At 42.3% G+C, this 23,259-nt stretch overlaps 1 protein-coding gene and 1 pseudogene across 3 annotated transcripts in view; one reads left to right on the forward strand and one right to left on the reverse strand.

Moving 5' to 3' along the window:
• Positions 1–22,191, reverse strand: part of ZC3HAV1L (ZC3HAV1 like) — a 37,446-nt gene extending 15,255 nt beyond the window's left edge. Inside the window, exons 1-4 of one of the 3 annotated variants that reach the window (XM_070265996.1) lie at positions 21,610–22,077; positions 20,538–20,673; positions 14,619–14,877; positions 13,350–13,475 (exon numbers count right to left, since the gene is read on the reverse strand). In XM_070265996.1, the coding sequence (XP_070122097.1) occupies positions 13,350–13,475; positions 14,619–14,877; positions 20,538–20,673; positions 21,610–21,980 (892 nt within the window). In that variant the 5' untranslated portion in view covers positions 21,981–22,077. Of the gene's footprint in view, positions 1–9,165; positions 13,476–14,618; positions 14,878–20,537; positions 20,674–21,609 lie in introns of those variants that run through there. The other 2 variants (XM_070265995.1, XM_023639787.2) reach the window with 2 other exon arrangements.
• On the forward strand, positions 17,303–18,275 carry LOC111773304 (short transmembrane mitochondrial protein 1-like; annotated as a pseudogene).
• Positions 22,192–23,259: the final 1,068 nt, after the last annotated feature.

Here is a 23,259-nt window from a genome sequence, read left to right on the forward strand (position 1 = left end):
AACATCTGTGCCCATCCTCCTCTACTTTATGTGTGGGATGCATGCCACAGCATGGCTTGATAAGCAGCGTGTAGGTCTGCACTCAGGATCCAAAATGGTGAACCCTGGGCTGCTGAAGCAGAGTGCGCAAACTTAACCTCTATGTCACTGGGCTGGCCCCAAGAAACTCCATCTTTTGATGAGAGGAGCTACAAAGTTACATTGCAAAGGACATAGATATGCAGAGGGGTAGAGTATTAGGCCATTTTTCCAACCAATCTATCATTATAGGTGCCTTTACTGTGCTGGCACGTAATAGGTACTCAATAAATGTCATATGTTATTATTATGGATAACCAGGCAGCAAATCCAGGGTGAAGTGACCACCAATATATCACCTAGTATCGGATTTGAGTGGATGACTAATGCTAAGACCTGCCTATGAAAGGCTGAATGTATTTAAAATACTGTATTAACCATGCTTTTTAGTTTCTGTATCTGAGATTTTGACATCTGAGGCCTTGCAGACTAAGGAGGGACTGCCCCTCCCAGGATTAGAGGATTCCTAGGATTCCTAGAGATAGAAAACAACCTCCTGCCCCTCCTCTCCTCTCTTTTGCCTTTTGTATGCAAACTAACCAACTCAGAGCCCACACCTTTCCTACCTCCTGCTTTATTGCTCTAACACTATTCTTCTGCCCTAACTACCCCAGGGCTAGGCATCAGACAACTAGAGGCAGCCCCTACACCTTAGAGCCCACTGAAGTTATTCAAACTGATCAGTCCTAAAGCTGCCTTGCCAGCTCACCCATTCCTGTTTCTCTCTCTATCCCTCTCCCTCTTTCCATCTCTTTCTCCTTCTCTCCCTCTCTCTCTCTCTCTCTACCTGTGACCAACTTTGGTGCTCTCTCACACAGCTCTGCATGGTGTGTCTTGCATCCTCCTTTTTGGAATTGTGAGCAATATACTATCTTTGCAATGGCAATCTTCTAATCTGTTGGCCTCAGCATATCTGAATAGAAACAAAATCTATATTTTAAAACAAATACTGCTTGCCTTGTTTGCAGGAACTGTATGATCCATGGCCAGAGTCAAGGCTAACAGGTAAAACCATTGAGAGGAATTAACCAGTACCCAGAGTACCCAGTAGTCAGAATAAAAGTCATCAAGAGACTGACGTCAGCATCATCCCCGAGTGAGCTCTTCCCTTAGACTCTCCCCTCTAAGATACAAGAAAAAGGATATTCATAAACCAACAGAGGACATTCACACAACACAATGGATGTCTGAGAGACCCATACAGCCATACGTCTGAAGGTGAGGTGCTGGACCCTCTGGGAGGAAGTAGAAGGAGGTAAGGAGATCTACTCTCCCTCCCCCAACTGCAGCAACCTAGGGAGCAAGACCACGCATGGACCTGAGAGCAGAGTGGGGAGGGAGCAGGCCTCTTCAGGAACATGTTTGCTCTCTGAGTTACCTCCCAGCCTGTGGGAAAGCTCAACACTGAGGAACAAAAGCAATTGGGAGGGTGTCTTCATGAAGCTGAGCAGCCCAGGAGGGCAGAGAGCAAGTGCAGAGTGGAAATACCCCTGGGATCATGCACTCGAAATAAAGTGTCCCTCCCCCAGCCTGGTGCATCAGCTCAGGCAGATGGCCTGAGCAAGGGACCCCTGCAAGAGTGCCTGCACATAGGTCTGTAAAGCACCAGCAGTGAGCATGCAAACACAGACAAGCCCTGTCAGTATAGCTTCCAGGGACAGGCACAGCTGCCAGGGATCGTGGTGGACCCAGAGTACACAACACCTGGAATCTGCAACCAGATACTACCACTATGTGAAGGCACATCCACCCCATTAAATAGTATGAAGAGGTATAGTAACGCTCCAGCCAAGAAGGAGGACAAGCACCCAGAAATCAATCCTGAAGGCACAGAAATTTACAATCTAAGTGACAGAGAATTCAAAAAAGCTATCATAAAAATACTCAATGAGTTACAAGAAAACTCAAAAAGAAAGGTCAATGAAATCAGGAATAAAATTAATGAACAGAGGGAATTCTTCACAAAGAGATTGAAACCATAAAAAAAAAAAAAAACCCCAATCAAAATGTTGGAGATGAAAAGCACAATGAATGAGATAAAGAAAATCTAGAGTCCTTAAATAACAGAGCTGATATTATGGAGGACAGAATTAGCAATTTAGAAGACAGAAATATAGAAATGCTTCAGATAGAGGAGGAGAGAGAACTAACACCAAAAAGAAATGAAGAAATTCTCTGAGAAATACCCAACTCAATTAGGAAATGCAACATGAGGATTATAGGTATTCTGGAGGCAGAAAGGAGCAGAGGGCTTGTTCAAAGAAATAATAGCTGAGAACCTCCCAAACCTGGGGAAAGAGCTGGAATTACAAGTAAAAGAAGCTTACAGAACTCCTAAGTACATCAATGTAAAAAGACCTTCTCCAAGTCATATATTAGCAAATTTGCCAAAAGTCAATGAGAAAGAAAAAATACTAAGGGTAGCAAGGCAGAAGAAAATAACCTACAAAGGAACCCCCATCAGGCTTTCAGCAGATTTCTCAGCAGAAACCTTACAGGCTAGGAGAGAATGGAATGATACATTCAAAATTCTGAAAGAGAAAAACTTTTGGCCAAGAATACTCTATCCAGCAAAAATATATTTCAGATATGATGGAGAAATAAAAAACTTCCCCAGATAAACAAAAGCTGAGGCAGTTCATTGCCACAAGACCCTCCCTACAAGAAATGATCAAGAAGGCCTCATACCTGGAAAAAAAAAAAAAAGAAAGGGTTTACAAAGCCTTGATCAAGGAGATAAATAAGCAGACAAAATCAGAAAATTGCAGCTACCAAAACAGGTTAGCAAACATTTAATTATGACCTTAAAGATAAAGTAAAGGAAAACATCAAAAATAAATATCATCACTGCAATTTACCCACAAACTCACGACACAAAATGGAATAAGTTGTGACAACAATAAATTAGGTGGGGAAGAGGAGAGGGAGGGAAACTGCTTAGACTAAGAAAATAAGAGCCTATCAGAAAATGGACTATCTCATCTACGAGATCTTTTATTCATAACCTCATGGTAATCACTAAACAAAAAATCAGAACAGAGACACAATGATAAATAAAGAGAAAACTGAGAAAATCATCATAGAGAGCTGCCAAACTGAATTGGCAGTCAGAAATACATAGGACAAGAAGCACAAGGGAAATACAGAACAAACAGAAAACAGGTGATAAAATGGCAGCATTAAGCCCTCATATATCAATAATCACTCTAAATGTAAATGGATTGAATTCTCCAAACAAAAGACACAGAGTGGCTGGATGGATTAAAAAACAAGACCCAACAATATGCTGCCCCCAAGAAACACAACTCAGCTCTAAAGACAAACACAGGCTCAGAGTGAAGGGATGGAAGATGATACCCCAAGTGAGTGGCAAACAAAAGAAAGCAACTGTTGCCATACTTATATCAGATAAAAGTAGACTTCAAGATAAAAAAGGCAATGAGAGACAAAGAGGGACAGTATATGATGATAAAAGGGACACTCCACCAAGAGGGCATAATACTTATGAATATATATGCACCTAACACAGGAGCACCAAATACACAAAGCAACTATTAACAGACCTAAATGGAGATATTTAAAGCAACACAATAGTAGTAGGAGACCTTAACAACCCTCTTACATCAATGGATAGATCATCCAGACAGAACACCAACAAGGAAATAGTGGAATTAAATGAAAAAATAGACCAGATGGATTTAATAAATATATATAGAACACTCCATCCCAAAACAGCAGAAGACACATTCTTCTCAAGTGCACATGGAGCATTCTCAAAGATAGACCATATGTTGAGAAACAAGGCAAGCCTCAATAAATTTAAGAAGATTGAAATAACAACAAGCATCTTTTCCAACTATAATGCTATGAAACAGGAAATCAACCACAAGAAATAAGCAGATAAAATGACAAATATGTGAAGACTTATGGTCGCTACTGAACAACCAATGGATCATTGAAGAAAAAAGGAGAAATCAAAAAATATCTGGAGACAAAGAAAATGAAAATACACCATACCAAATCATATGGGATGCAGCAAAAGCAGTCCTATGAGGGAAACTCATAGCAATACAGGCCCACCTTAACAAGCAAGAAAAATCTCAAATAAGAAATCTTAAACTATACCTACAAGAATTAGAAAAACAAGAAAAAACAAACCACAAATTCAGCAGAAGGAGGGAAATAATAAAAGTTAGAGCAGAAATCAATGAAATTGAAACAAAAAAAAAAACAGTAGAAAGGATCAATGAAACTAAGCACTGGTTCTTTGAGAAGATAAAATTGACAAACTCTTAGCTAGACTCACTAAGAAAAGAAGAGAGAAGTCTCAAACAAATAAAATTAGAAATGAAAGAGGAGAAATTACAATGGTATGCCACAGAAATACAAAGGATTATAAGAGAATACTATGAAAAACTATATACCAACAAATTGGACAATCTAGAAGAAATAGATAAATTCTTAGGACTCACACAACCTCCCAAAACTGAATCAAAGAACCTCCAAAACTGAATCAAGAAGAAATAGAGAATCTGAATAGACCAATCACAAATAAAGAGATAGAAACAGTAATAAAAAACCTCCCAAAAAGTAAAAGTCCAGGACCAGACAGCTTCTCTAGAGAATTCTACCAAACATTCAAGGAAGATTTAATACCTATCCTTCTCAAATTGTTCCAAACAATTGAAGAAGATGGAATACTTCCCAACACATTTTATGAGGCCAACATTACCCTGATCCCAGAGCCAGCCAAAGACAACACAGAGAAGGAAAATTACAGGCCAATATTGCTGATGAATATAGATGCAAAAATCCTTAACAAAATATTGGCAAACCAAATACAGCAATACAGTAAAAGGTTCACACACCATGATCAAGTGGGATTTGTACCAGAGAGGCAGAGATGGTTCAGCAACTGCAAATCAATCAATGTGATACACCATATTAACAAAATGAGAAATAGAAACCACACGATCATCTCAATAGGTGCAGCAAAAGCATTTGACAAGATTCAACATCCATTTATGATAAAAACTTTCAGTAAAATGGGTACAGAAGGAAAGTGCCTCAACATAATAAAGGCCATATATGACTGATCCACAGCCAACATCACACTCAAAGGGGAAAAACTGAAAGCCATCCCTCTGAGAACAGAAAAAATACAAGGGTGCCCACTCTCACCACTCTTATTCAACATAGTACTGGAGGTCTGGGCCAGAATAATTAGGCGAGAAAAAGAAATAAAAGGAATCCAAATTGGCAAGGAGGAAGTGAAACTCTCACTGTTTGCAGATGACATGATTTTATATAAGAAACCTCTAAAGAATCCATCAGAAAACTATTAGAAATAATCAACAACTACAGCAAAGTTGCAGGGTAAAAAATTAACTTTCAAAAATCAGTTGCATTTTTAAACTCCAATAATGAACTAAGAGAAAGAGAACTCAAGAACATAATCTCATTTACAACTGCAACAAAAAGAATAAAATATCTAGGAATAAATTTAACCCAAGAGGTGAAAAACCTATACAATGAAAACTATAAGACATTATTGAAAGAAATTGATGATGACATAAAGAAATGAAAAGATATTCCATGCACAGGGATTGGAAGAATAAACATAGTTAAAACGTCCATACTACCTAAAGCAATCTACAGATTCAATGCAATCCCAATCAGAATCCCAATGACATTCTTCACGGAAATAGAACAAAGAATCCTAAAATTTACATGAGGCACCAAAAGAATCCAAATAGCTAGAGTAATCCTGAAAAAAAGAACAAAGCTGGAGGCATCACAATATCTGACTTCACAATATACTACAAATCTATAGTAATCAAAACAGCATGGTACAGGTACAAAAACAGACACATGGATCAATGAAACAGAACTGAAAGCCCAGAAATAAAACCACAAGTAGATGGACAGCTAAATCTTCAACAAAGGAGCCAAGAATGGAGAAAGAAAAACCTCTTCAACAAATGGTGCTGGGAAAACTGGACAGCCACATGCAAAAGAATGAAAGTAGACCATTATCTTACACCATGCACAAAAATTAACTCAAAATGGATTAAAGGCTTGACAGTAAGACATGAAACCATAAAAATCCTAGAAGAAAACATAGGCAGTACACTCTTTGACATCGGTCTTAGCAGCAACTTTTCGAAAACCATGTCTACTTGGGCAAGGGAAACAAAATAAAAAATAAACAAATGGGACTTCATCAGATGAAAGAGCTTCTCCAAGGCAAAGGAAATCAGAACAAAAGGAAAAGACAACCCACCAACTGGGAGAAAATATTTACAAATCGTATTTCCAACAAGGGGTTCATCTCCAAAATATATAAAGAACTCACACAACTCAACAACAAAAAAACAAACAACCCAATCAAAAAATGGGCAGATGATATGAACATTTTTCCAAAGAAGATATACAGATGGCCAGCAGGCACGTGGAAAGATGTTCAACATCACCAATCATCAGGGAAATGCAAATCAAAACTATACTGAGATTTCATCATACACCCCTTTGAATGGCTATAATCACCAAGACAAAAAATGACATGTTGGAGAGGATGTGGAGAAAAGGGAACCCTCATACACTGCTGGCTGTCTGAGCTTCCTCCTTTGGTTGACTGTATTATAGTTAATAACACTTATTGCCCTTCCCTGAGGGCACATTGTTGTTCCTGCCCATTGGTATTAGGCTTGGCCATGTGATCTGCAGAGGCCCTCCATGTAGGCTTATACACCCTCCCCCTGTTGTGCACAGGGTGGCCACATGGTTTTCTTTGACCAGTGCAAGGCAAGTAGAAGCTTTAAGAGCCAGCTTGTGGTTTCCTCCTGCCAGGACACGACACCAAGATGAGGGCTGCTCTGTCACCCTGGATCCAAAAGCAAAAAGGACATGGAATAGAACTGAAACTATGATGAACACAAGTGAAAAACAAACGTTTACTCTTGTAAGTCATGAGATTTGGGGGTCATTTATTGTTGCAGCATGAGCTAAACTATCTGATGATACATCTCTACACTATTCATGAGTCCTGATTGTTCCTGTATCTTTCACTTGGGAAGTCCAGGACATTCCCTGACCTGTCTTCAGAGTCTCAACCAGAGGGGAGAGGATGATGGGCTATGGTGCCAGAGGAGCTGAGATGGGAACTCTGCTGTAGTCCCCATCACCCAGATAACTCACAGAGCAATCTGCCATGGAGCCCAGCAATCCCCTGTCACTGTGCCTTGTTCTCAAGTGCAGGAGCTCTCTCAGCCAGCTAGGTCAGTGATGGGGAGCCCAGGAATGCAGTCACCTGGCAAAATGTCTAATCCCCTGCCATCTCACCTGGTAGGCTAGGTGTGAGAAACAGGACTGGAGTGGGTGCAGGGGCTTAAGGCTGGAGATGTAGGGACTAAAAGAAGCCAAGCTGGACACTGTCCCAGAAAGCAAGATTGAGAAGTTAGGAACCCCAACTCCTAGAGAGGCCAGGGGGGAAATGTGAACATGTGAAGCCAAGAGATAAGGAAAATGCCTCATGAGAGCATCTGCCTGTGTTTTCTGGCTTGGTTTTATGGACATATAGAAGGGTATGAGCCAAAGGAAGGTTCATCTGAGGCATTTCCAAGTTTTCCTTGGTCAGAGTGGCCTCTCCAGACTTTGGAAGCTGTTACAGTCAACGCAGGTTAGTGGACACGTCTTCCCTGAACTGAGAGCTTGCTACATATACTAGAGGGAGGCAGTCCCTGTTTGAATGAAACAAAAATTCATCTGGGAGAAACTATCTGAGAGTCAGTGCCTATGAGGAACCACGAGAATAAAATAGGACCTGTATAAGATGAATGCCTGATCAGTTCACAAAAAAACTGACCATGCAAATGTAAAGCAAAAAGAAAATCTCAGTAAAGACAAAACATCAGAAATTGCACAAAGCTTAATTGTTATTGCAGAATAAATAGATTAAAACATAGCCTTCAATGTACAATTGATACAAATGTATTTTTCTATCTGCCCAGAAGAACCCCTTAGGAAACGAAGTGTATTCTGTCTTTCATCAGAATGTGTTTGTAACACACGCTGTTGAAGGTGTACTGAGATGAGCAACTCCCATGCTGCTGAGGAATGTAAACTGGTATAACCGGTCTAGAAAACAATTTTGAAATACTTTTGAGTCTTTAAAATATTCATATCTCCTCGCACAGTGTATTCATGTCTAAAAGTCTATTTCTAAGAAAATAATCAGAATGCAAAGATATATGTACTAAAATGTAGCAAACAATGAATACCAACAATAGGACTATGATTAAATAAATGGTATATAAAAAATACAATACAGCCATCAAATATACCTGCAAATGCTTTCACTTACGTCAGAAAATGCTTACAAAATAATATCAATCCAAAATGGCATAATATGAAATTGTGGTTATAGTCTATCCTCAATACAGAAGAATATGTGCATGAAAAGACCAAAAAAAAATATCCTAAAGTAGTAGCAGTAAATGTCTCTCCACAGTGGTACTATGGGTGATTATTACTTCCTCCTTAATACATTTCTGTATTCTCCAAAATTTCCACAATGATTAATTACTATATTTTCCAAAAAAATCTTTTGTAAAAATATTCTAAAATAACAATAGAGTAATTCAAGATACAGTAATACACTATTTCTAAAATAATAATGAATGTGAGGTGATGGACGTGTTCACTAACCTTACTGTGGTAATCATTTCACAGTAAATGTAAGTGTCAAATTATTACCTTGTGCACTTTAAACTTACACAATAGTATACATCAATTACACCTCAATAAAGCTGGAAAAAATAAAAATAATAATGACATTACAAATCAATTTACAAAAACTCAAAACGGCACTTAGAATAAAATTTATATTTTGAGCATATAGCAACAAAAATAAAAAGAAACTACTACATACGCACATAACATATAAATGAATTTTATTTATGAATATATAGATGTATATAGTTATAATAGGTACAAATAGGAAAAAATACATTAAAAGAACATATGCCATAATCAAGTAGAGTTAACTCAGAATTTAAGGATGTTTTAACATCATGAAAACCAATATAATTTTAGGTAACAAATGATAAAATTGTGATTATATGAAAAGAGACCAATTCCTATTAAAAGCTTCTAAGAAACAATAGGAGATGTTATTTCCTTATTAAACAGAGAACATTTGTTTCAAGCCAACAATTAACTTCATATTTAATGAAGAAATATCAAAAAATATCTTTTTATCACAATTTTATTTAACACAAAAACAAAACAGAAATACATAAGAAAAGACCAATATTTTTGCAGCTATGATTTTACATTTAGAAAAAACAAATAGGCCATCTAACACTGTTAGAACAAAGACAAGTCACCCAAAAACAAATACTTAAAAAATGAATAGCATTCTAATGATAGAGAGTCCCATACTGAGTATCAATACAGACACATTTAGCCAAGAAAGAATTTATACAAGGGATATATAAGACCCAGACAAAAGCAAGACCAAATTATAATGAAAGAAATCAAGAAGTATCAATAATGGAGACTCAATTCCTTGATAGAAAGAATTGGTATCATGAACATAAGTCTTAAAAAGTTAATTTTAGACCTAGACAATTCAAACTGAAGCACCAAAAATATGTTTGCCTTATATAACACATTCCTTAGGGGAAAAAAGATTTTTTTGACTATTAAAAATATACACGTGTGGGGAGAAAAAAACAACAATGAAGACCAATATATTGATTTAATGGATTCGAATGCAGAGTTTAATTTATTATATGGCAAAAAATATTTAACTACCAAGAGTTAGAATTACCAAGAAGACTAATCAATGCTTTTGCTCAAAGCTAGGGAATAAAAGCACAAAGCGCTGAAATGCACTGCGGTAAGTGCTATGCTGGAGCTTCGCGAGCGCCGAGAGCCGCCTCTCTTGGGCTCAGGAAAGGCTACATGGGCATTTCAAATCTCACTCTGCCAGGCTGTGAGGCGTGAGGCAGGAGGAAGGAGGGAGGGGCACTCGGAAGGAGCATCGTTACAAACACAGAGTCGCAGATAAAATGGCGCATTCCAGAAATTGCAGGTAGGTCGGACACACAATATTGGTCTGCATTTTAAAAACTCAATTAAGAGTCAATATTTAGGGCCGGCCCCGTGGCCGAGTGGTTAAGTTCGCGCCCTCTGCTGCACTGACCCAGGGTTTCGCTGGATTGGATGGTGGGAGGAGACCTCGCACTGCTCATCGGGCCACGCTGAGACAGCGTACACATGCCACAACTAGAAGGACCCACAGCTAAAAATATATAACTATATACTGGGGGACTTTGGGGAGAAGAAGGAAAAATAAAATCTTTTAAAAACAAGAGTCAATATTTAAAAGTCAGAAAATTTCTCATAAAAATCTGGATTTCTGGCTTCTTTTGACAAATGGGATGATATGGACAATACGGGCCCACATTCTCACATGGAAACAAGAGGTAGTTGCCTCTTTTAGACAGGACAGTTTGCCAAAGCACTTGCTCTCTTCCCCCATTCCTCTTACAGTCAGCTCACTTCATCCATTTAACTCACCTTTCTGGTCGCTGGAGGCATCTGAGTTTATGACTCCTACTCCACGTGACGGGGACCAATGAAGGTTATGGTCGAAAAAGCAGTATGATTAGGTTTGCATTTCAAAAGATCAACCAGGCAGCAGGTCGGAAAGCAGAGGGAGAGCAGGGGGGGCGGGGGAGGGGGTTAGGAGATCAATGAAATGCACAAAAGCCTACCTACTATGTTACAAATTAAAAGGGGGCTACCAGCACTGAAGTGGAGCAGGGGGCCCCCTAGCAGCTTCTACAAAAAACCCTTGCAAGATGACTTGAAAATCACCGAGTTACGCATCTGTGAAATAAATGCAAGAGGTGGCGGAGGTGTGAAACAAGGCTGTGTGTATCAGACGGAAAGAAAGGGGCAGAAAAGCATACAAATTCGAGAGATTTTTGAGGGGGAAAAAATCTCCAACACTGGGTAACCAGTTTGACACAGGGAAGAAGAAGAAAGAAGAGTATAGGACAGTTTGTAGGTTTTTGGCTTAAGTCATAGGTGGTAACATGCCAAAAGAAAGAAACGAAAGGAGGAACAAATCTGGAGGAAAGTTAATCTCTGAGTTGAGGGTATGTTGGATTTGTGGACCCTACGGACGTGCAGCTTCATCTCACAAGCCCCAATAAACTGCCAAAGAAAACCTCTCTCCAGCTCTAATGGGACGACTCCTAACAGCTGAATCATCAGGGAAAAAGACGAGAGACAGGGATGGTTATATAAAAGACCTTTATAGAATGAATACCAACAGAACTAAGATCAAAATGGAATATTATAGAACTGAATAAAATGTTGCAACAAAGATTAGAGAGGGTCAATAACTTCATATATAAAATCATAATTATAAAATATATAAAAAGTACACAATAAGGTAAAATTCCACCAAGTCTCTTAATGGGAGAGGTATGCATTTACACATGACACTATTGCCATTAAGGACTTCAGGTGGCTTACAACAAAAATATACATCATAAAAGGATATAATGCAAATAATAATAAAATGTAAAAACAATTCTTAAAAAACTTAGCACCAGGAGAAATCAGAACTAAGAAAAAAGAAACCAGATGTGCAGAACACAAGGGCTTTCAGAAAGTGTTGTTGACAATCAAAGTGAAAAGATTAACATAAGTTGCGTGACTCCATTATCGTCCATTAGGAGAAAGCATAGCAATTTCTCACTTTAAACAGGACATTTCTGCACAATAGACAAGACAGTATTTTTGATAAAAAAATTTTCTAAGTTAAATAAATTTAGCTTTACGAAAAACTCGCTACCTTGTCCCTATTTCTCAAATGTTATGTTCCTGCAGAACAGGTAAAATCTTTTTAAAAACACTACACAATGACACTGGGGAATACTGCTACAGCAAACACAGGAAAGGATTTCATAAAGCTGCTTCTCTGTGGTACCCCTTGACAAAAACAAAGAACCAAACATCTCAGTACAATCTGATGAAGACAGCTGGGCGGGTCGGGGCAGACAGAAGGGAGGAAGGAGAGAGTCAACACGAAATGGGTGAGGTATATAGATTTCTGATGGTCCATCCTGATCCACAGAAAGAACAGATACAAGGCAGAGGAATGGACAAACTACACATCCTTCAAACTATAGCAATTTGGGCTTCGGTAAAAGCTTAATAAGAGATAAGAGTGTCAACAGAATGAGGTAGAAATCTCTGGTGAGCACCTGGAAGTTATATACTCTGTGGTGATGGGTGAGGATGGATCCACATCCACAAGAGTTAGCTATCACATGAGCACAGCACAGATGACATCCTTTCATGAAAATCAAGGAGCCTAATTAAAAGTCATCCCACATCTGCAGGGGAGGGCTCCAGTAATTAAAGGGCATGGACAAAATGCACGAAATACATACGGAAGGCAGACACACGGAAAAATATTTACTTGTACATATATGTAAAGAAATGCAAACCAAAAGATGCTATCATTTAGCAACTAAAGCTAAGCAAAAGTAAAGAATAACTTTAAAAATTCAATATTGTGTGGATTTTAAGAAAAGAGTTATATTCAAAATTCGTTAGAAAGAAGCAAAATATCCCCAAATAAGGGAAACAGTTAAGTAAACTAGGCTATATTAGTGTATCTGTGCATAAAAACGATCATGCATGATCAATGTGAACAAAGTAGAAAGACACTTATGGAATAACAAGTAAAAAAAATAAAGAGTATAAAGTGTACGCACTCTATAAATACATTTGTGTAAATGCATAAATGTGTGTGTGAAGGTAAAATGTGTGTATATGTGGAAAAACACTTGGCTGGGTCACACAAGCAGCAGAAACCTACTCCCTTCAGAGCTCCGGCCAGGCAACCTGGGGAAAGCTCTGGGGGCTGCAGGCAGAGACGCCGTCTCCAGGGTCAGCCCTGGGCTGACCCCACGCACACTCAGGTTTTACCCCCTCTTTGCCTGCACAATGTCCAACCTCATCCCCAACCTCCCATTCCCAATTTTATCCTCCCAATCTGACATTTTCTCCTTTTCCATCTTCTTTAATTCTCACAACAACCTGGGAGGTAGGTTTTATCCAGGCCACTATTAATAAACAATTAAATGAATAAATGGTTACAAATTAAAGCTCAACAGAAGCTTTGTTTTCAGACCTTCCAACTGGACAAGCTTCTTCTCATTTCACTGCCATCCTTTAAGGTTTACCTGCGCACGACTTCTTGGCTGACTGAGCAGGGACAGAAACAGGAGGACTGGCTCCTGCAGCCCCAGCTACGTGTACTCCTTGTTTCTCAACGCCCTGTGAATGCTCGGCAGAAGCAGTTGAATTATCTAAAAAGATGAGCAAAGAGACGAGCTTTCCTAAGACACCACTTTTATCACTCTAAATTTCATTTTATTTGGGGAACATCAGCCCAGCTAATCAAATCTCAGACAAAACTCTCAACACTCTTGATTTGAAGCATTTGCGTCTTCTGGATTAAAAAAAAAAAGTATCTATCTATGTATTTCAACAGAAGCAGAAAGACACTATTTCATGGGAGAGACCCACTAAATAAGACCAGAGGAAGATAATGACAGACCTCATACATAGCACAATGTAGAAGGTGTCTGCCACCACACAGGGTTCCCTAGAGCCCTGCCTCTTTTCAAACCACCTGCTCATAAAGTCAGCCACTACCATCCCAACATGAGAAAATCCATCTTAAAAGCTTAGAGACCCTGACTTTGGTGATTTGGCTTTCCCATCAGCAATTCTCCTAAGCCCACAACCCACTGAAAGCAAATCTAACAAGTAACCTGAATGCATTAGAATTAAAGGAACACCAAACCACACTTTGTAGACCTTAAGAAATGACAGACTACACAGCAATATGGGAAGATATTTGCGATGTTAGATAAAGTGAAAATTTAAGACGCTAAACTGATGCATGCTTTGACCACAACTGGACTAGTATTTGTATAGTAAGAGGACTGAAGAGCCTGCAACTAAATGGTAACAATTACTGTGGATTAGAGAGAGTGGAGTCATGTGCAATTTTTATTTCTACTCTCTATTTTCCAAATATTTCTGTAATGTGGTTAAAATTTCCTAAAAATTAAAAAAGATAAAACTTTAATTTGATTTAATACAAGAAAGCCCTCCCTGCATTATCCTTTCTTTCCTAGTCACTGGCCCACCTCCCTCCTCTTTTTCCCTAACGAAACTACCTCCTCCCTGACTGGTGCTTACTGAGGAGCTACACTGCTCAAACACTGGGGCAGAAGCCTGTGGCTGGCAGCACTGAAAATAAACCCCATCCCTTCCTTCCTTGTGTTAGAATCACAGTTCCATACCACAAAATGTTCAACGTCCTAAGTAAGCTTCCCCAAAGACAGAGCAGCACTTAACCTATGAAGTGCTTTCTCCCCAGACTCACTTTCAGGTCAAAACTGCATCGTTGACAATGCTTTATCTCCCTCTGATCCACTCACCTTTATTTTCGAGCATCTTGTGCAGCTTCATGTGCCTGTAGGTGGAGATTATCTGAAAGTTAACGACACTCGGGATATTCAGACCCTGGTCCTGCAGCAGCTTCAGGGCCGCAGCATGAATGAGCTGATGGGACCGTGTGCACTTCTGAAGTCTGCACTCCCCCCTGACGAAGGACTTGCACACGTGGAACTTGTTGCATTTATCCTTGAGGTTGCAGTAACCATACAACGCTTCACCTTTGTTGTAGAGTAAACAGACCTGGTAGAGCAATGAGGCAACACTTAAAACAGTCGTTTTCACTGTATCTCTTAAGCCAATAAATGATAGATTCTCTAAATGGCAACTTCTCGTCATGAATGGCTGTTAAAATCAGTGGATGAAAGGCAGATGGGTACTGTAATGGTACCCCCATCCGGACCTCCCCCAGCTCCACTGAGGCACAGGCTGCTCCTCTCTGATCTCGACCCTCAGTTGACCCGGCCTCTTCACCCACATCCTGTAGCCAGTGAGTGAATTCTAGGCAGGTACAAAAGGCTGGCCCCCTTGCCTCAAGGCCAGAACAATTCTTCAGTGTAATTTCTGCTCCAGAACCTTGCGAAGAATCAAGTCAAGGTCAGACTTTTTACCCTGCTTGTAGCTTTCCCTTCCCTGTATCCTGCTTCGGTCTTTTACACCTCACAGAATTTTCCCGAGGAGCCCAACTTCAATAAATCACAGGCACCTAAATCCCCAAGTCAGGCTCTGCTTCCAGGGAAACCAATCCAGACAGGCAGCGCGAGCAGATAACTTATCATCCAGACAAGGACATTTTTCAGGGAGCAGTATTAATAACACATTGGGACAACTAATGTAAACCGGGTCTGTCCCAGGCAAACCAAGCGCCTCCGGATGGGGAACTTCACAATGATGGATCAGCCTGTCAACCCTAAAACCACGAATCAATCTTAACCTCGCACAGAAAAAGATAACCCAACATTGCGTACCTCCTGATGGGACACATTAGGAAACACAACTGTCCAGGTTTTAGCAGGAAGGTCTGACATCGCTGGAAACCCCTCAGTCCCAGGCAAGCGGGGACTTGCCCTAACAATGCACCACACGTACAAAAAATTCTTGCTACAAAAATCAAACCTAAACCCAGTCAATCCTCCAGATTTAACTATCAATTTATAGTAAACTCAGGGGGTAGAGGAACTTGTTCAATGATATTAGAGGAATGCAATCAGTCAAACCTAAAGCATGGGAAGTTCTACTGGAAACAGATGACCTGGTTTAAAACAAAATGGTATCCTACCTATAACTGTGATGCCACTTTTCTAAAATGAACTCATAGTATTAGAGCAATTCCTATCTCCCCCAAAGAATTCCTATAAAACAGTTTTAGGAACTTAAATGACTCTAAAACTTATCTGAAAAAGGAAACAAGTGAGAATTGATTAAAGAAAAAAATGGAAAAAGAAGAATAATGGGCATAGACTTGTACCATCATATATTAAAATGCACACCACTTTAATTCAACAGTGTGATAATATGTGAAGAATGTACAGGAGATCAAGGAAAAGAGATCCTAGACCTAACCCCAAAATCAGAATCATCTATTCTTTTTTTTTTTTTTTTTTTTTTTTAAAGATTTTATTTTTTCCTTTTTCTCCCCAAAGCCCCCCGGTACATAGTTGTGTATTCTTCGTTGTGGGTTCTTCTAGTTGCGGCATGTGGGACGCTGCCTCAGCGTGGTCTGATGAGCAGTGCCATGTCCGCGCCCAGGATTCGAACCAACGAAACACTGGGCCGCCTGCTGCGGAGCGCGCGAACTCAACCACTCGGCCACGGGGCCAGCCCCAGAATCATCTATTCTTAAAGATTTGTTAGAGCTGAATGGTAAAACTATGAGCCTAATGTTTTCTTTTTTTTCTTTTAAAGATTTTATTTTTCCTTTTTCTCCCCAAAGCCCCCCGGTTCATAGTTGTATATTTTTAGTTGTGAGTCCTTCTAGTTGTGGCATGTGGGACGCCGCCTCAGTATGGCTTGATGAGTGGTGCCATGTCCGCGCCCAGGATCCAAACCAGCAAAACCCTGGGCCGCCAAAGCAGAGCGTGCGAACTTAACCACTCAGCCACGGGGCCGGCCCCCTAACATTTTCTTGTAGAAGACTTTTAACTAATACTCTGGTTTTTTGGGTTTTCAAAAGTTTTATTTTAGTGCTTTATTTTCAAAAAACTATTCTGGCTTTCTATTTCTTCTCGAATCAATTTTGATGAGTTATATTTTTCTAGAAATTTGTCCATTTCATGTAAGTTTTCAAATATATCACTACAGCATTTTCATATTTCCAATGTGTGTGTTTTCCAACACTACCCAGCAATTCTCATACTGACCGGGTGTCCCACAAATTTAATAATTCTGACACTATCTCCAGGTCTATCTCCAGGATAGTATAAATACTAGATCCCACAGGTTAAGGGCTCAGTCCCACAAGACTGCACCTACTTCAAACGTCAATCCCAAGTCCAGGTTGTCACCTATGCCTCTGACCTACTGGCTATAGATCGGAAGTTCCTAGGACCCCCTCTTTGGGTTCAATTAATTTGCTAGAAAGGTCACAGAACTCAGAGGAACATTTTTACTTACCAGAATATCAGTTTATTATAAAAGGATATAACTCAGGAACAGCCAGATGGAAGAGATGCATGGGGAAGGTAAGTGAGAGCAGCACGGAGATTCCACTCTCCCTTTTGGGTTTTTACAGAGGCTTCATTACGTAGGCAGGACTGGTTAAATCATTGGCCACTGGTAACTCCTCCCTCCCCTCCTAGGAGGTGGGGGTGGGACTGAGAGTCCCAACCCGCTGATCACATGGCTGGTTCTCCTGGCAACCAGCCCCCATCCTTAAGTGACCGAGGGGCTTTTCAAAAACCTGCATCACTCTCAACACTTAGGAAATTCCAAGGGTTTGAGGGGCTCTGTGCCAGGAAAAGGGATGAAGACCAAATATAGATTTCTTACTATAAATCACAATATTCGTCCCTTATTGATTTTTTATTGTGTACTACATCTGTATTATGTACTGTATCTTGAGGAGAGTGGTAAAAAGGGGTCATTAGGCATTTTCACACTAGAGATGTGAGGTACCATTTGTGCCTCATCCACCGTGCTCGTCTATGGTCCCTGCTGTCCAAGTGGCCATGTTTTGTGCCACATGACACACGCCTCCAGACCCAGCGGATGGGACCAGGGGTGGGCTCCTGTCCTAAGTGCAGCCAACCCATTGGCTGCTCACAAAACACTGAAGTGGAGTATAGGAGTATAGGAGTATAGTAGAACACTGGGGAGAAGGCATAAAGAAAGAGATTCAATAGGATTAACAACATAAAAATGTGAAACTTCTATAAGCCAAAAAAATTCATAAAAACTAAAGGGTAAATAGAGGTTGCACTGCCCCTTCCCTCTGAGAGAGGAAGGAATGGACCCTGCCTCCTAGCCGCTGCCATCCTCCTCTCCCTTCCTGCCCATCACCTGCTCCACCTGCTGCTTGGATGACCTCTGGCAACATGGCTGGAATGTATCTGGCTCATAACCATGACCTACCACACCTGGCTTCAAAACCTGAAGAAATTAGAAAGGAGATGGATGCCAAGAAGAAAGCTCTTGGCTCCTAAGGGTGACTCCAGCGCTGCCTTCTGGGTACAGACTGCTGCCTTGACGGCAGCCTCTGCCATCTGAACCAAAGGCTCCAGCTCATACCTCCAGCCTTGTCTTTCCTCCCTTCTAGACCCTGAAATTCCTTAGAGTTAAAATGAGACCACAATCGTGAACTACCCTCTATTTTCCCAATACCTTCCCTTTTTTCCACCCCTCTCCCAGCAACTTGAGAATATAACCTCGGGCCCTCCAGGACCAGTTAACTGACCTCATCTTATCAACAGAGTAATTAAGAGTGGGTTTTTACATATGATCCAGCTATTCCACTGCTGGGTATTTATCCAAAGAACTTGAAAACACAAAGGCATAAAGATACTTGCACCCCTATGTTCATTGCGGCATTATACAGAATAGCCAAGACGTGGAAGCAACCTAGGTGCCCAACAAGGGACGAATGGATAAAGAAGATGTGGTATTTATACACGATGGACTACTACTCAGCCATAAGAAATGACGAAATCCAGCCACTTGTGACAACATGGATGGACCTTGAGGGTATTATGCTGAGTGAAAAAGTCAGAGGGAGAAAGTCAAATACCATATGATCTCACTCATAAGTAGAAGATAAAAACGACAAAAAAAAAAAACACATAGCATTGGAGATTGGACTGGTGGTTATCATTGGGGAAGGAGGGAGGGGGGAGGGCAAAAGGGGTGATTAGGGTCACATGTGAGGGGATGCACTATAATTAGTGTTCGGGTGGTGAACACAATGTAATGTATCTAGAATTTGAAATATGATGTACATCCCAAAAAAACAAAAATATTAAAAAAAAAAAGAGTGGGTTTTTAGGAACTGACACCTCTTGTCCAGTTCAAGCCAGTTGAGACCACCAACCCATCACTGGGGCCTACGAAAATGCTCGATAAGTGACTTTTTGACGTCATGGAGCTAAAAACTCCACCCTCAGATCATGGTAATGCCGCCATTTTGTGAACATGCATCCTACGTAGAGGCATGAAGCTTGACTATGCTCACACAGAACATCAATTTCCTCACTTCTCCTTACCTCTGATCATTATCTCCACACTTCAGACCACCCTGCCCTTCATCCCATAAATTGTGCCCCAAGCCCTGGATCAGGGAGACAGATCTGAGAGCATATAACCCTGTCTCCTGGCAGATTGATCTCACAAAATAAAGCTGATTTCTTTTCCCCAAAGCTGATGCCATAATAATTGGCGTTTTGTAATGCACATCAGGAAGAGAATCCCAATTTTGTGCGGTAATGAGAATGACTATGATAGAATCATTGTGCTAGATTAGAAAACTCTACTTTTCATTTGTGCTCTCTTGTAATACCTTCTTTTAGGGGTCCAACTATTTTGTTTTAAAAAAATTCTTGTGTGGGGCCAGCCAGGTGGCATAGTGGTTAAGTTCCCACACTCTGCTTTGGTAGCCCTGAGTTCATAGGTTTGAATCTTGGGCGCAAACCTACACACCGCTCATCAAGCCACGCTGTGGCAGCATCCTACACAAAATAGAGGAAGATTGGCACAGATGTTAGCTCAGCGACAATCTTCCTCACCAAAAAAATATGTATATATATTTCTTGTGTACAGCTAAACAGATACAAACATGCTAATTTTACCAAGATAGCTGTTATAATGGGTACTTTTTTAAGCATTTGAAACTAAATCATGTTGTTTCAAAGCAATTAAAATTAATATCTAAAGCCCCAAAAAAGTAAATGGGGAAAACACTTGCAACAAATGTGACCAAAAAAGAGATTTATATTATGAAAGACATCTTATAAATAACAGGCAAAGACAAGTGCCTCAACGGAAAAATAGGCAAAAGCATACACAGGCAATTCACAAAACACAGACTTCATAGTCAGACAGAGCTAAATTCAAATTCGCCATTTACTCCGTGACCTTGGGCAAGTCATTTAATCTATCTGAGCCTCAGTTTCCTCACGTGTAAAATGGGGACAAGAACATCTCACTCACAGGTTATGAATGAGCTAAGGTATACAAATTGCTTAGCATTCAGTAAGCACTCAAAAAACCAGTAGCCATGATTATTTCTATACCACAGAAGTCCATCACTCCCTGTGTATCAAAGCCCAATAAAACCATAGACATTCCAGAAAAATCAGCACTGTTCCATAACACCCCTATACACCTCAGGCTGTCCTCTGCAAGTAGACTTTCCATGTTCCCCCCAACATCTCTCAGGGTACAGGCAATATGCAGGTGACTCTTTGGTGACTCACCTCTGGTAAAAGGCAGGGGTCATTCTGCAAAAGCAGGATCCGAAGCTGAGCCTCATTGAGGCCGAAAAGGCCGTGGTTTTTCAGGACTTGGATGTTGACCGGTGTGTGGATATCATGGGAGAGGGTACAGGTAGACCTGGGGGAACACGAAGCTCTGATCAGAGGCTCAGGCGAAGGAGGGCCAGTCGGTCAGATTCCTGGCCTAGGGCCACTTGCCACTTGCATGTGAAGTTAAACAATTTCCATGAACCACAGATACCGCAGCCTAATAAGTTCTGACAAGGAGAAAGCTGGGTTGAAACAACTCCCCTCCCAGGGTCATTTTCATTTAAATGAGGCCGCCTCGGAGCCCAGGAAACCCCTGCCCCAGCCAGCTGCCTGGACGGACGGTGTTGACCAGTTCTGTGGGTGCCCGCACGGGCCTTCTCCACCCCTAACAGCTGCTCGCCCCCAAGCCCACCACCGCTCAGAAGAGCGAGAGCCCCCAGCTCGCTTTGGGGGCTGGAGTAAACCAAAGAAGACTGCAGGCAGGAGGCAGCCCCGACGACCTCCCCACACCATCCCGCCCTCAGTTTCCCGGGGGTCAAACTAGATCAGGCTTTCTACATGGAGAGAGCACAGCCTCGCTTCTGGAAAATTGTGTCTTAGGTGGGAAGGAGCAATCTCTGAATAAAGAGGCCACGGGGCTCGTAGGACCTGCAACGCCCCCGAAAGGCCCACTGGAGTAAATGAACTCCCAAGTCCCAAGCCAGTCCTGGTTGATCCCGGCCATGTTGTGCGGGACCCGGGGGCAGGGGCTGCAAGGTTTTGGCGAGAGGTGTGAGCAACCCAGATGGACACGACCCCCGCCTCACGGCGCGCGGGGGCGAGGAGCGCAGAGGAGGCCTCCCCAGAGGACCCGGAGGGCCCTTCCCTTCCGCCCCGCCGGAGGGGGTCGCCCGGCCCCACGGCCCTCTTCCCATTGCCCGGGGCTCTGCTTGCAGCCGGACCGGCCAGGCCCGCGGCCCCGCGCGGCGATCGCGCCCCCGCCCCGGGAGGCCGCCGCGTCCCGCCCGCCGCGCCGCCGCCTCACCAGCAGTCGCGGTTCGGGCACTTGCCCAGCATGTGCCGGCGGCAGAGGTGCAGCTGGTCGCAGGCCTTGCACTCGCCGCGCTGGTAGCGGGCGCAGAGGCGCACGGAGGACACGGCCACCACCCTCCAGGCCGAGGGCCCGCCGCCGCCCGCGCCAGCCGCGCCCGCCGCCGCCTCGGCCTCGGCGTCCCAGAGGCCCTCCCGCATCTCCACCTCCTGCAGCAGGAAGCGCTCGGGCCCGGCCTGGCGCAGCACCGCCCGCAGCCGCGCCTCCGACAGCTCCACGTTGCCGCGCAGGTCCTGGAGGAACATGCGGCCGCCGTTGGCGCACAGCACCTTGGTGAGGAAGGAGCACACCGTGGGCTCCGCCATGCTCGCCGCCCGGGCCTGGGCGGCCAGCGCGCGAGCCGAGGCGGGCAGACTCCTCCCAGTCACGTCCACGGCTCAGAGCCCCCTCCGGCCGGGCCTGGGGAGGCGGGGCGGCGGCCGTGGCCGCGGCGGTGGAAGGAGGGCCCTGGGCGCGCGGCCCTCCCCTGGACGCCCATCAGGCGGGGACAGCGTCTACGGGGAGCCTGCTCGGGGGCCAGGCGTTGCCTTGAGGGACGTGTGCGGTGCAGTCAGGACGTGCAAGCACACGAGGGAATTTGAGTGCTGGGAAGGGCTGCGAGGAAGATGAAATAGGTAATGTGGCAGAAGGTGCGTGGCTGGGTGGCTTAGGGAGTCGGCAGGCCACTAGCCGCTGTGGCTGTTGAGCACTTGAGATGTGACCCGTCCGAACTGAGATGTGGTAGGAGCGTGAAATACACACAGTGGATTTCGAAGATTTAGAATGAAAAGAATGTGAAATATCATTAATAACTTTATATTAATCACGTTAAATTGATAAATAATATTTTATTACCAGTTCATCTGTTTCTTTTACTTTTCCAATGTAGCCATGAGGAAATTTTAAGTTATGTATGGTGGCTCACTTTATGTTTCTTTTGGACGGCACTGGTCTAGACCTGTACATTTATTGAGTAGCTGTCCTTTGCCCGACACCATGCTCATTCAATGAACATTTTTTGAGCCACCTGCTAATGCAGCGACAGAGTACAAAGATGAATAAGACATAATCGAGGAACTCGAGCAGCCTGGTTGCTATGGTTCGGGGTGGTTGTGAGGGTTAAATGGCTTAATGTCATGTCAGAAGCTCAAGAGGAAGGCAACTGCTCAGATGCTGGGAGGCCTTCTCTGCCATGCTGAGAAACGTGGACTTACACACGTGCTCAAGACTGCAAAGCCACTGAAGAGATTGCAGCTTCGGAGTGATGTCATCCCTCTGCCCAGAATGCTTTCCCTCTGATCTAGATGTTTCCTTTTTGTCATTCAGCTCTGACCTTAAATGTCTTCTCTTCAGCAAGGCCTCTCCTGACGTGCAAATCTAAAGTAGTTCGCCGTTCTTTGCATGGAATATATCACAGATAATTTTTCTTTTTGTTTATTTATATATCTGTGGAAGTCAAGCCCATGAAAGCAGGATCTCGTTTGTTTTGTTTGTTACTGTATTTCCAAACTTCAAACAGTGCCTGGTCGGACTGTAGTATGAGTGTTTTAGAAAGATGCCTGGCAGCAATAAGAATGGATTTCTAGCAAAGCAAGACAAGATAAG

This window comes from Equus caballus, chromosome 4 (assembly GCF_041296265.1).
Source record: "Equus caballus isolate H_3958 breed thoroughbred chromosome 4, TB-T2T, whole genome shotgun sequence".
NCBI classification, from domain to species: Eukaryota; Metazoa; Chordata; class Mammalia; order Perissodactyla; family Equidae; genus Equus; species Equus caballus.